The sequence below is a fragment of the Bombyx mori genome, chromosome 23, assembly GCF_030269925.1.
Source record: "Bombyx mori chromosome 23, ASM3026992v2".
NCBI classification, from domain to species: domain Eukaryota; kingdom Metazoa; phylum Arthropoda; class Insecta; order Lepidoptera; family Bombycidae; genus Bombyx; species Bombyx mori.
The window spans coordinates 3,414,209-3,426,756 of NC_085129.1; the positions used below are offsets into that span (position 1 = coordinate 3,414,209).

Sequence of the window (12,548 nt, forward strand, 5' to 3'; positions counted from 1 at the left end):
TTTATTATTTTAATTTTACTAAGAGTAAGGTGGTTTTAAATCGTCGTGGCCTAAAGGATAAGACGTACGGTGCATTCGTATTTAGCGATGCACCTTTGTTCGAATCCCGCAGGCGGGTATCAATTTTTCTAATCAAATACGTATTTAACAAATGTTCACGATTGACTTCCACGGTGAAGGAATAACATCGTGTAATAAAAATCAAAGCCGCAAAAATTATACTATAATTTGCGTAATTACTGATGGTAGGACCTCTTGTGAGTCTGCACGGGTAGGTACCACCACCCCGTCTATTTCTGCCGTGAAGCAGTAACGCGTTTCAGCTTGAAAGGTGGGGCAGCCGTTGTTACTATACTGAGACCTTAGAACTCATATCTTAAGGTGGCGCATTTACGTTGTAGTTGTCTATAGGCTCCAATAATCACTTAACACCAGGTGGACTGTGAGCTCGTCCACCCATCAAAGCAATAAAAAAAGTCCTCCTAACAAAATATGAATGCAATTTTGATTTTTGATTGACACTGTTTTTGAAAATTTCGGGTTTTTCGAACATGGTAGTAATCAAAGTCCAAATTGTGAAATTACACGCAGACGACGAGGTCAATATTCTGTTTATCAAGCTTAACTTGAGCTCATACGCATCACGATAGTGATTGTTACCTAAGCAGAAAAGGTTAAAAATCCCTTAAAATGACCAACCTATTCATTCGGCTCATATTTCAAACTCACATCAGATATAATTAAATAACGGTGCTTATATCACGACTGCAACTGGCTAAGTTGTGTTTTTAATTAAGCCAAAATTGTGTACTAGAAAATATCTCATAGCAGTTTTCGTATACTGCAAGCGCTGCAGGAATTAAGCTCTGGGATTAACTATGCTGCGGCGTTGTAAGTACGTGACTTTATCGGAATAACCTGGATGTTAAAGTTTTAGATGCGCATCGTTGACTTTAAAATTTTATTAAATAAATTTTTTTTTTTGAATTATGAAGGTTTTTTTATTTTATTTTTTATGATTGAGGTCTTACTGGTGGCCCGGAGGCCTTTCCAGTTTCATAAGGACAGGTGTTAATATCCAAATATATGTACAGGCCGCTGCATAAGTGCATGGACTTCGAACACATAGATGTGTTTGAGGTTCGAGTGATGAAGGATTTTCTCCTCATCCAGTCGTGCATTTCATGTTTTAGGGTCGTGATCAACAATATCCATGACTTTTGTGATCGCGATTGTGCCAACTCGTCCTGTTTTCAGCTCTCTGTATGTACTCTGAGAGCATTGTAGACGGTGGAATCTAGGGTTGTGCGGATCTGGTTAGACAGAACACTAAAAAATAAAGATCCAATGAACTTTATTTGGAACCGTGTAAACCTTAACGATGTTTCATTGTTCGCAGGGCTTGAGCGTAGACAAGAGAGCATTGGCTAGCGCTGAAAGGAAGCAGAGAACCTTCACTGACAGATCGCAGCTAAAGTACGCCAGAAGATTGGTTGTGAAGTTAGGTAGTGCTGTGATTACGAGAGAAGATGGAAACGGACTAGCTCTCGGTCGACTCGCTTCTATTATAGAACAGGTAAAATTACTATCTTAATGTATATAAATCACGTGTCACGTTGTTTGTCCGCGATGGACTCCTAAACTACTTAACCGATTTTAAATTAAATTTGCACACCGTGTGCAGTTTGATCCAACTTGAAAGATAGGATGGTTTTTGTTTCGACTAATGGTCATAATATTTATTAATTAACAATAAAATGATTTCTTATGTTGATTTTTGTTATTAATTGTAAGTTTCATAAGTCTAAAACAGATGACGCCGTAAATCAGTTTTTACAGACAGTTGTAATGCTGTCTGACATTAATATCTCATAGATGGCGCTGTGTTAAAAATACCAACGTTTCACAAGCTACAAGTTAATGGCATAAACACCACGTGTTGCTGAGGCTAAAGTATCAGTGAAATTTATTTCGTAGTAAACGCAATACAGTGAAATCCAATTGTTCTTACTTTGTCAATATTTGGTATTAGCATAGCCGGCCACGTGTTATTTAGAAACAAAAACCTTAGCCACGGCAACGTGTGGCCGGGTCTGCTAGTTATATAATAATTTTACCAATACACGATTGGTAAATGAGCTAATTTATCTAATAGATGGATGTAATGTGCTCTGCGTCAACCCTGTCCCGCCGTCTCAATAGCCCCGACTGGGCTCCGGCCCGATCCGGGGTCAGGCGCCGGCTGTGAGCAGCAGGAGTTTTTAGTGAGGTTCAACTCCCACATACCCCACCTGCCGCGCGGGTGGGGATCCGGCGATTTTTTCGTGTGGAAAAAAAAATACAATAGATTAAACTTATGTTGAAGTTATATCCCTAAAACTTGAAAACAGCTACGAAATGATAAACGCTGTCTCGGCCTTCAAATAATTGGTATCCTTTTACGATGTTTCGTATTATCCTATTTCTAATTTATAATACCGACTGACATTATAAATAAGAAAATGAGTTTGTTTGTTACAATCAAAAATTTTAATTACTTAACTCTTCTTCTTTTTCTCCACCTTTATCCCACTAGGTGGGGTCGGCACAGCTAATTTTTCTTTTCCATTCTCTTCTGTCAGCCGTCATTTCAACACTCACTCCTCTCTCTCTCTCATATCGTCATTCACACACTCCATCCATGTCGTCTTCGGTCGACCTCTTCCCCCTCTACGTTGCACTACCATTTCCATACATCTCCTAGTCACATGCATCTTCTCTCTACGCGTCGCATGTCCATACCACGCTAACCGTCCACTCTTTAATTTAATTACTCAACTGATCATCGTAATATATTGCGTACAAAAAAAGGGGTACCGAAAAGAACATAAGGTACCATTGGTCGCGTCCTGGAGGCTCCGTCAGATGGACGTCCTTGGAGTGACACTGCGTCTAGTTACGGTGTTGATTGCGGTAACCACCCATACTCCGTCCGGGTTCTGACTGGGGTATCGGGTGAGGGTACAAGGGAGTCGTTTAGTAGGTAGGTCTCTAAGTACCATCCTTGGGCCTGCAGTCTGGTCCCAACATCTGTAGGCCGGTCAGTCCCACATACCCCGCGCGCCCTTTAGGTGCGGGGACCTTGTAGAAAGTTCGACAAACATGGGTACAAAAATGGGTACCATTAATCCGGAATTTTTAAAGCTCTATGCTCTTTTTAAGTTAGCTATGAACTCTGGAAAAGGGGTTAAGCGTTTCGTTTTATATTCAAAGCGCATCTGTCTGTAATTATCTTAGTTCGCAGCTTAATGTTCGAACTGGACGACGAAAACTGTTCTTTGTTCTTTAAAAGAGAGAGACTTTTTTAATAGTTATTGTGTTAGGTGCTCGATTAATTTGCAATCTATATTTTTAATGTCAACTTACGTTTGTACTGTATTGTTGTAAAAGGCGTTTGAAAACCGTTTGTATAATTCTTCAATTATGACGAAGATTGAACAACTACTTAAAATGGGTACCTTAAAACTAATTGAACACATGTCGCAATTTTTTTTTTATTGCTTAGATGGGTGGACGAACTCACAGCCCACCTGGTGTTAAGTGGTTACTGGAGGCCATGGACATCTACAACGTAAATGCGCCACCCACCTTGAGATATAAGTTCTAAGATCTCAGTATAGTTAAAACGGCTGCCCCACCCTTCAAACCGAAACGCATTACTGTTTCACGGCAAAAATAGGCAGGGCGGTGGTACCTACCCACGCGGACTCACAAGAGGTCCTACCACTAGTATCATATTTTGTCAAATACGTTTTTTCATATACATGTAGTTTTGAGGCTTACCTACACCCATTTTATAATAATTCTAGTAATTTTCAATTGCTAATTAACACTAAAATATATCTCAAAAGTTAATATTTTAAATTTTACACTGCTTTAGAAAATAATCAGTTTTTTTTTTCATTTCCTGAACATTTTATGTTTTCAGAGATGTGCCCTTTTCGAAATTGCATATTCAATTGTTATTAGCTCGCGTCTGTTAAAAAATAACGAAGAAAAGTATACGATAGCCTGCTTATTTTAATCTAAGAATAATTCAGCGCAGGGGTTGGCGATTAGCGGCTTTATAATTCTGTTCACTTAAACTCATAAGGTCGTAAAATGCATTCATTTCCTCACCAAAACAACCTTATTACGTAAGCGAATAAACTTCATTATGGCTTTATTCCAAATTCTTATATCGGACCTTATTAAATTTATAATTCGTAATTCAAATGACAAACTTCGGTAGCAGGCTTAAAATTGAGTTCATAAATAATGATTCTGTCCTCCGAGAAGCGAATCTTTAAAGTCATTTAAACTAAAAACAAAAAAAAAGTATATTTTTCTAGGGAAGCGTCCGACTCTGTACATCATTCCGTATTAATAGAAGCACTGATTTTGCCATTATCTACAAAACATTGATTTTTTGTAAGCAATACAAAGTAATCGCGTTCAAAAATAATAATAAATAAATCGGGAACAACTCACACACGGTCATTCGACGTTAATTTAGGATTATGGGTACTAGAGACTCATATACTTATATAAGTTTATGTATATAGATAGCATACACCCAGACAAAAAGAAAACATACCAGCTCATCACGAATGTTTGCCCGGTGTGGGATTCGAACCCACGACCCTCCGCGCAATAGTCAGAGACGCTGACCACCGCACCACCGAGTCAGTCAATAAGATTAGAATCAATAGGATTAGGTCACGGTTTTTGCATTATGTAATGTCACGGTAATCTTGATATCTTTGACTCAGAGGATTTGTCAGATGTGTGAAGGATATCCTATTTAACAATGGCTAGTTATCAATATTTGTAATTTCAATTGCGTTTTCAATAGCCAAAGCTATGCACATTAATATGGTTTTGCTGAGTGCACATACTATTTAGATTACAATCCAGATTAGATCTAGGTACTACTTTTACGATTTAGGTAATATGTACCGTAAAGATTGTAATTTGTTATGTGCATCAATAAATTTAAAAAAAATTGTTATGAAATAAATAAATATTTACAAACAATTACGCCACGGTAACTGATCTCGTGATAAGTTCGTAAAGAACTTGTGTTACAGGTACCAGATAACGGAAATAAATGTAAGATTTTTATTATACACATACATATATTTAATAAATACATATATATAACATACATATATATAATAAATGAAAAAGTTGGAAATAAAAAATTTATACGCTTTCCGATTACGTGATCACAGTGAGAATTTTTCAGGTCGCCGAATGTCATCACGAAGGACGCGAATGCATAATGGTGACGAGCGGCGCCGTAGCGTTCGGGCGGCAGAAACTGACGCAGGAGCTGCTCATGTCTTTATCCATGCGGGAGACTTTGTCACCAAGCGATCACACTAGAGAGGTTCGTCTAACTCATCTAACTTTAGTGTTCACAACTAATATTTTAATACGCTTTTATTAGCTTCAGACGTATATTTGTAACGGAATCTTTGAACATGATTTTTACTCCCTTCAAAACGTCGGAGTAACTCGAAATTTGTGTATACTTATTAAAGATGGATGACAATTCAATATTAAAAAAAAATTGAAAAAAAAATAGTTGAAAAAATTGAAATTCAACTAAAAAATGAAAAATAAATATAAATGGGGTGCATGGTATCAATATTTTAGGAACAAATATAGTTATAAATAGTTATAAATATTTTAGGAACAGATATGAGTAGAAGGGTTATTTTGATAATATCCTGAAAAGCACCCCACGCTTTTTTACAATACAATCATTTTTTCTTACACTATTTTTAATTCAAATTTATTAAAATTTATTTTCTATTTTTTAGTTGGATTTTCTATAAAAGCGTATTTTGTTAGTTTTTTTAAGCTATTATTTATTTAATCTTGGAATAGTTAGAATTTGTTTGTTTTTTTTTTGTAGGACGCAGGCAGCATTTTGGATCCGAGGGCCGCTGCGGCGGTCGGTCAGTCGGAGCTCATGTCGATGTATGATGCCATGTTCTCTCAGTACAATGTCAAAATTGCACAGGTAATGTGACCTTCATAGATATTCTCTTCATATCATTCAGAAACACGTTCAGTATGCTTTGTGCGAGAGAGTTAACGTTCTCGATACCGTAAAAGTTAACTCAAATTTGTATGCAGTTGGAACAGTTCGACTGCATATTTCTGCCGCCAAGCAGTAATTAGTTTCGGTTTGAAGGGTGGGGCAGCCGTTTTAACTATACTGAGACCTTAGAACTCATATCTCAAGGTGGGTGGCGGCATTTACGTTGTAGATGTCTATGGGCTCCAGTAACCACTTAACACCAGGTGGGCTGTGAGCTCGTCCACCCATCTAAGCAATTATTTTTTTTGCGGCAATCGTAGGTAACCGTTTCAACTCCATACAAATTTGAGTTAACGTTTACGCTATCGAGAACGTGATTCCGATAGAGGCACCCGTCACGTGCGGACGTGCTCATCGACCACTCGATCGCCCGGTCTTTGTTCGCCCGGCTTTTGTTAGCCCGGCCATTGTTCGCGCGGCCTGTGTTCGTAGTACATCTGCCGACTAAGTGCTCTTCCTGGAAGTTTTTATTTGTTTTGTTTCCTTTTGTTGTTTCTGTGTTCGTGATACATCTGCCGACAAACTGTTTTCTTGGAAGTGTTTAATTGTTCTGTTTCTTTTTGTTATTTCCGTTTTGTTGTGTTTTTTTTCTTTGTCCTGTAGTAATCGTGCCGCATCGCCACCTGTGTTCAATAGAACCGCTCAGGTCCGAGAAGTTGGGGCCTCGCCGCAAGGCGAGTATTTTCAAGACCCGGGGCCGCCCCACCTGGGCACTCAGCGATCATGGACGCTGTATTCGCGGAATTCCTCCGACTTCGCCACCCACAGCTCGCCTCAGAGTTTCTGGCCTTCAAGGCCGATCACACCGCGAGCCCTCTCGTGGACTCCGCCGAGCTCGCTGCTCCTGCGTCGCCTGTACCTGCGTGCAAAGCTTCTGCATCGAGCACCGCAGCCTCCGTCGTGCCTGCCGTTCCCGCGTCGCCTATACTGGCGAGTAAAACTGCTGCGTCGTCCGCCGTGGCCACCGTTCCAGCAGCGCGATCATCCGCAGCCTCCGTCGTGCCCTCCAAAACATCTGCTCGTAGGTCACCTGCGCCCGCCTCCTCGTCCTCCGACTCTGACTCGGATATGGAGGTCGACCTCGCTCCCGCCTCATCGACGGATGGATTCACCCTGGTACAAAAGGGTAAGAAGCGTGCCGCGGAGTCTCGAGCTCCCGCGGCCGCTAAAATTAGCAAAGCCGCGAACGCGTCGCGCCCCCGCCCTCAGACTCCCGTTGCGCCTCCAGCCCGTGCCACTCCGTCGCCGCGTCCGGTGGCACAAAATAAAATAAAACCCAGACCCCTCCCCCGGTTATCCTTCAGGAGAAGGCAGCTTGGGATCGAGTTTGCCTGGCCCTTAAGGCCAAAAATATAAATTTCACGAATGCCCGTAACCTCGCGAACGGCATTCAAATTAAGGTTCAAACACCCGACGACCATAGGGCCCTCTCTTCTTACCTCCGTAAGGAGCGTATAAGTTTCCACACGTATACGCTCCAGGAGGAGCGCGAACTCCGTGCCGTCATACGTGGCATCCCTAAAGAGTTGGATGCCGAGCTAGTCAAGGCCGACCTTCTCGAACAAGGCCTACCGGTTAACTCCGTACACCGCATGCACACAGGTCGCGGAAGGGAGCCATATAACATGGTTCTCGTCGCCCTCCAGCCTACCCCCGAGGGTAAGCAAATATTCAACATCCGAACGGTCTGTAGCCTTTCCGGAATCGCCGTCGAAACCCCACACAAAAAAGGCACACCTAGCCAGTGCCATAACTGCCAATTATACGGGCATTCTTCCCGTAACTGTCACGCGCGCCCCCGATGCGTCAAGTGTTTAGGAGATCACGCCACGGCCCTCTGCACTCGCGATCAAAAAACCGCGACGGAACCGCCTAGCTGCGTCCTGTGTCGTACACAGGGTCACCCCGCAAATTACCGCGGATGCCCCCGAGCTCCGAAAATAAATCGCCGCGTCGCCCGCCAAAACCGCCTCCGAGCTTCCGGCCCAGACATCAAAGCCTCGGCACCCTCTGTGTCGCAGGCTAAGCCAGCGTTCGTTCCGGCGCCGGTGCCCAGTGTCTCGGCTTGGGCGAAACCGCTGCCGTACATGAACACGGTCACAACTCCCTCCTCCGCGATTCGTCCCGCCCCCGCAACTCGTCCCTCTCCCGCGACTTGCCCTCCGACCGCGTCCGACAATCTCGCTTTAGCGATCGACTTCTTTCAGTCGATCAACTTTGAGCGCGTTAACGCTTTGGGCGACGCCATTCGCGCTGCCTCCACTGCACAACACTTTATCGCCGTTGTGCAAGAATACGCCGACGTATACGCGTCATTAAATACGTACGTCCTCCCATCACTCCGCCGGTAATCAATGGCGTATATAAGTAGAATAAAGCCCCTATCCGTAACGATAGGATTTTTTAACGCTTACGGTCTCGCAAATCAACGTGATCAGGTTTCTGACTTTTTGCGTGACCATCAAATTGATATCTTTTTAGTGCAGGAGACCCTACTTAAGCCCGCGCGCCGTGACCCTAAAATCGCGAACTATAACATGGTCAGGAACGACAGGCTCTCTGCTCGTGGTGGTGGTACCGTCATTTACTATAGAAGAGCCCTGCATTGCGTCCCGCTCGATCCTCCCGCGCTCGCTAATATCGAAGCATCAGTGTGCCGAATCTCACTGACGGGACACGCGCCGATCGTTATCGCGTCCGTTTATCTTCCACCGGATAAGATCGTTCTAAGCAGTGATATCGAGACGCTGCTCGGCATGGGAAGCTCTGTCATTCTGGCGGGCGACCTAAATTGTAAACACATCAGGTGGAACTCACACACCACAACCCCGAATGGCAGGCGACTTGACGCGTTAGTTGATGATCTCGCCTTCGATATCGTCGCTCCGCTAACCCCGACTCACTACCCGCTAAATATCGCGCATCGCCCGGATATACTCGACATAGCGTTATTAAAAAACGTAACTCTGAGCTTACACTCGATCGAAGTAGTTTCAGAGTTAGATTCAGACCACCGTCCCGTCGTTATGAAGCTCGGTCGCGCTCCCGACTCCGTTCCCGTCACGAGGACTGTGGTGGATTGGCACACGCTGGGCATCAGCCTGGCTGAATCTGATCCACCATCGCTCCCGTTTAACCCGGACTCTACCCCGTCTCCTCAGGATACCGCTGAAGCCATAGACATCTTAACGTCACACATCACCTCAACATTAGATAGATCATCGAAACAAGTTGTAGCGGAGGACTTCCTTCACCGCTTCAAATTGTCCGATGATATTAGGGAACTCCTTAGAGCTAAGAACGCCTCAATACGCGCCTACGACAGGTATCCTACCGCGGGAAATCGTATTCGAATGCGTGCCCTACAACGCGATGTAAAGTCTCGCATCGCCGAAGTCCGAGATGCCAGATGGTCTGATTTCTTAGAAGGACTCGCGCCCTCCCAAAGGTCTTACTACCGCTTAGCTCGTACTCTCAAATCGGATACGGTAGTAACTATGCCCCCCCTCGTAGGCCCCTCAGGCCGACTCGCGGCGTTCGATGATGACGAAAAAGCAGAGTTGCTGGCCGATACATTGCAAACCCAGTGCACGCCCAGCACTCAATCCGTGGACCCTGTTCATGTAGAATTAGTAGACAGTGAGGTAGAACGCAGAGTCTCCTTGCCACCCTCGGATGCGTTACCACCCGTCACCCCGATGGAAGTTAAAGACTTGATCAAAGACCTACGTCCTCGCAAGGCTCCCGGTTCCGACGTTATATCTAACCGCGTTATTAAACTTCTACCCGTCCAACTCATAGTGATGTTGGCATCTATTTTCAATGCCGCTATGGCGAACTGTATCTTTCCTGCGGTGTGGAAAGAAGCGGACGTTATCGGCATACATAAACCCGGTAAACCAAAAAATCATCCGACGAGCTACCGCCCGATTAGCCTCCTCATGTCTCTAGGCAAACTGTATGAGCGTCTGCTCTACAAACGCCTCAGAGACTTCGTCTCATCCAAGGGCATTCTCATCGATGAACAATTCGGATTCCGTACAAATCACTCATGCGTTCAACAGGTGCACCGCCTCACGGAGCACATTCTTGTGGGGCTTAATCGACCTAAACCGTTATACACGGGAGCTCTCTTCTTCGACGTCGCAAAAGCGTTCGACAAAGTCTGGCACAACGGTTTGATTTTCAAACTATTCAACATGGGTGTGCCGGATAGTCTCGTGCTCATCATACGGGACTTCTTGTCGAACCGCTCTTTTCGATATCGAGTCGAGGGAACCCGCTCCTCACCACGACCTCTCACAGCTGGAGTCCCGCAAGGCTCTGTCCTTTCACCCCTCCTATTTAGCTTATTCGTTAACGATATTCCCCGGTCGCCGCCGACCCATTTAGCTTTATTCGCCGACGACACGACTGTTTACTATTCCAGTAGAAACAAGTCCCTAATCGCGAAGAAGCTTCAGAGCGCAGCCCTAGCCCTAGGACAGTGGTTCCGAAAATGGCGCATAGACATCAACCCAGCGAAAAGTACTGCGGTGCTATTTCAGAGGGGAAGCTCCACACGGATTTCCTCCCGTATTAGGAGGAGGAATCTCACACCCCCGATCACTCTCTTTAGTCAATCCATACCCTGGGCCAGGAAGGTCAAGTACCTGGGCGTTACCCTGGATGCATCGATGACATTCCGCCCGCATATAAAATCAGTCCGTGACCGTGCCGCGTTTATTCTCGGTAGACTCTACCCCATGATCTGTAAGCGGAGTAAAATGTCCCTTCGGAACAAGGTGACACTTTACAAAACTTGCATAAGGCCCGTCATGACTTACGCGAGTGTGGTGTTCGCTCACGCGGCCCGCACACACATAGACACCCTTCAATCTCTACAATCCCGCTTTTGCAGGTTAGCCGTCAGAGCTCCGTGGTTCGTGAGGAACGTTGACCTACACGACGACCTGGGCCTCGAATCTATACAGAAATACATGAAGTCAGCGTCGGAACGGTACTTCGATAAGGCTATGCGTCATGATAATCGCCTTATCGTAGCCGCCGCTGACTACTCCCCGAATCCTGATCATGCAGGAGCCAGTCACCGTCGACGCCCTAGACACGTCCTTACGGATCCATCAGATCCAATAACCTTTGCACTAGACGCCTTCAGCTCTAGGAGCAGGCTTAGGGACCTCGGTAACCGTACTCGTCGAACTCGACAAAGAGTTCGCCGTGCAACCTAACCCATGAATCAGCTCGCTGAGTTTCTCGCCGGATCTTCTCAGCGGGTCGTGATTCCGATCCGGTAGTAGATTCATTCGCGAAGCAGCTGCTCTTGAGCTGTTAGGTCTCCTTCGGAGGCGCTCGGGCAGCTGTTAGCAAATCCCACCCCTCCTGGCTGAGCCTTTGCTCGCCCACCTGTCCTGGTGAAACTGGAAAGGCCTCCGGGCCACCAGTAAACATTCAATCATAAAAAAAAAAAAAAAAAAAAAAAATTTCGAGAACGTTAAAAAACTCGCACTAAGCACACAGATCACAGGGCTTTTCCGAAATCGTAATCTGCATAATCGAAACATATGCATAACATGTAGAATGTTACACGTTTAATTTAAAAACACGTCGCTGTTATGTTAATCCCATGAAAAATTTGCATTTCAAATTTAATTTATGAGTTAACCATATTTTGATGTGAAAATTTTCTCATTTCTATATAAATTTCTCTGTGCATATGGGTGGGTACATATACACATATTTGTAATACGGTATACGGTGTATTTATAATTTTTATATCATTATTTTTTTTATACGATCGTTCGACCCCGTATTTTTACAAGTGAATTGGCTTGATACAAATACGTGTATAACCATTTCAAAAATTTTTTGTTAATCTATAACAGATTATTTTTATTGCCCTTGTAGGCAGACGAGCATACGGTCCACCTGATGGTGAGTGGTTATCGTCGCCCATGGATTTCAGCAATGCCAGGGGCAGAGCCAAGCCGCTGCCTACCGCTTAATACTCTCCACAAGCCTCTTTTAAAGAAGGACATGTCATAGCGCTCAGGAAACACCATGGACATAATTTTCCGCAAGATTTAATTTGATTCCGTCTGTATTTTTGAAATAAAATGAACAACAAACTACGTAATAGTATTTTTGGGAGGAAAAAAATTACATGCATGATTTTTCTTAATGCCTATAATAATTTAAAGCATATGACATATTCATGATGTTGATTGAGAATCTATATTGTGTCAACTTTGCTTTGAATTGGCATAACCATTGCTGCCAAATAGGGTTGAGACGAATTAGTTCGAGATGACCAGGATTTTTTATAGTAAAAAATGCAGTGAACTGTACCGGTTAAATTTCTGGCAATCATTTATCAAAAATTTAAATTTGACAAAATATCTTGATCAATCAAGAACAA

At 43.9% G+C, this 12,548-nt stretch overlaps 1 protein-coding gene across 2 annotated transcripts in view; it reads left to right on the plus strand.

Annotated features, from left to right (window-relative positions):
* Positions 1 to 12,548, plus strand: part of LOC101746787 (delta-1-pyrroline-5-carboxylate synthase) — a 42,594-nt gene that overhangs the window by 13,533 nt on the left and 16,513 nt on the right. For both annotated transcript variants that reach the window (XM_004921658.4, XM_004921657.5), the window contains exons 2-4: positions 1,400 to 1,576; positions 5,267 to 5,410; positions 5,942 to 6,049. In XM_004921658.4, the coding sequence (XP_004921715.2) occupies positions 1,400 to 1,576; positions 5,267 to 5,410; positions 5,942 to 6,049 (429 nt within the window). The remainder of the gene's footprint in view (positions 1 to 1,399; positions 1,577 to 5,266; positions 5,411 to 5,941; positions 6,050 to 12,548) is intronic.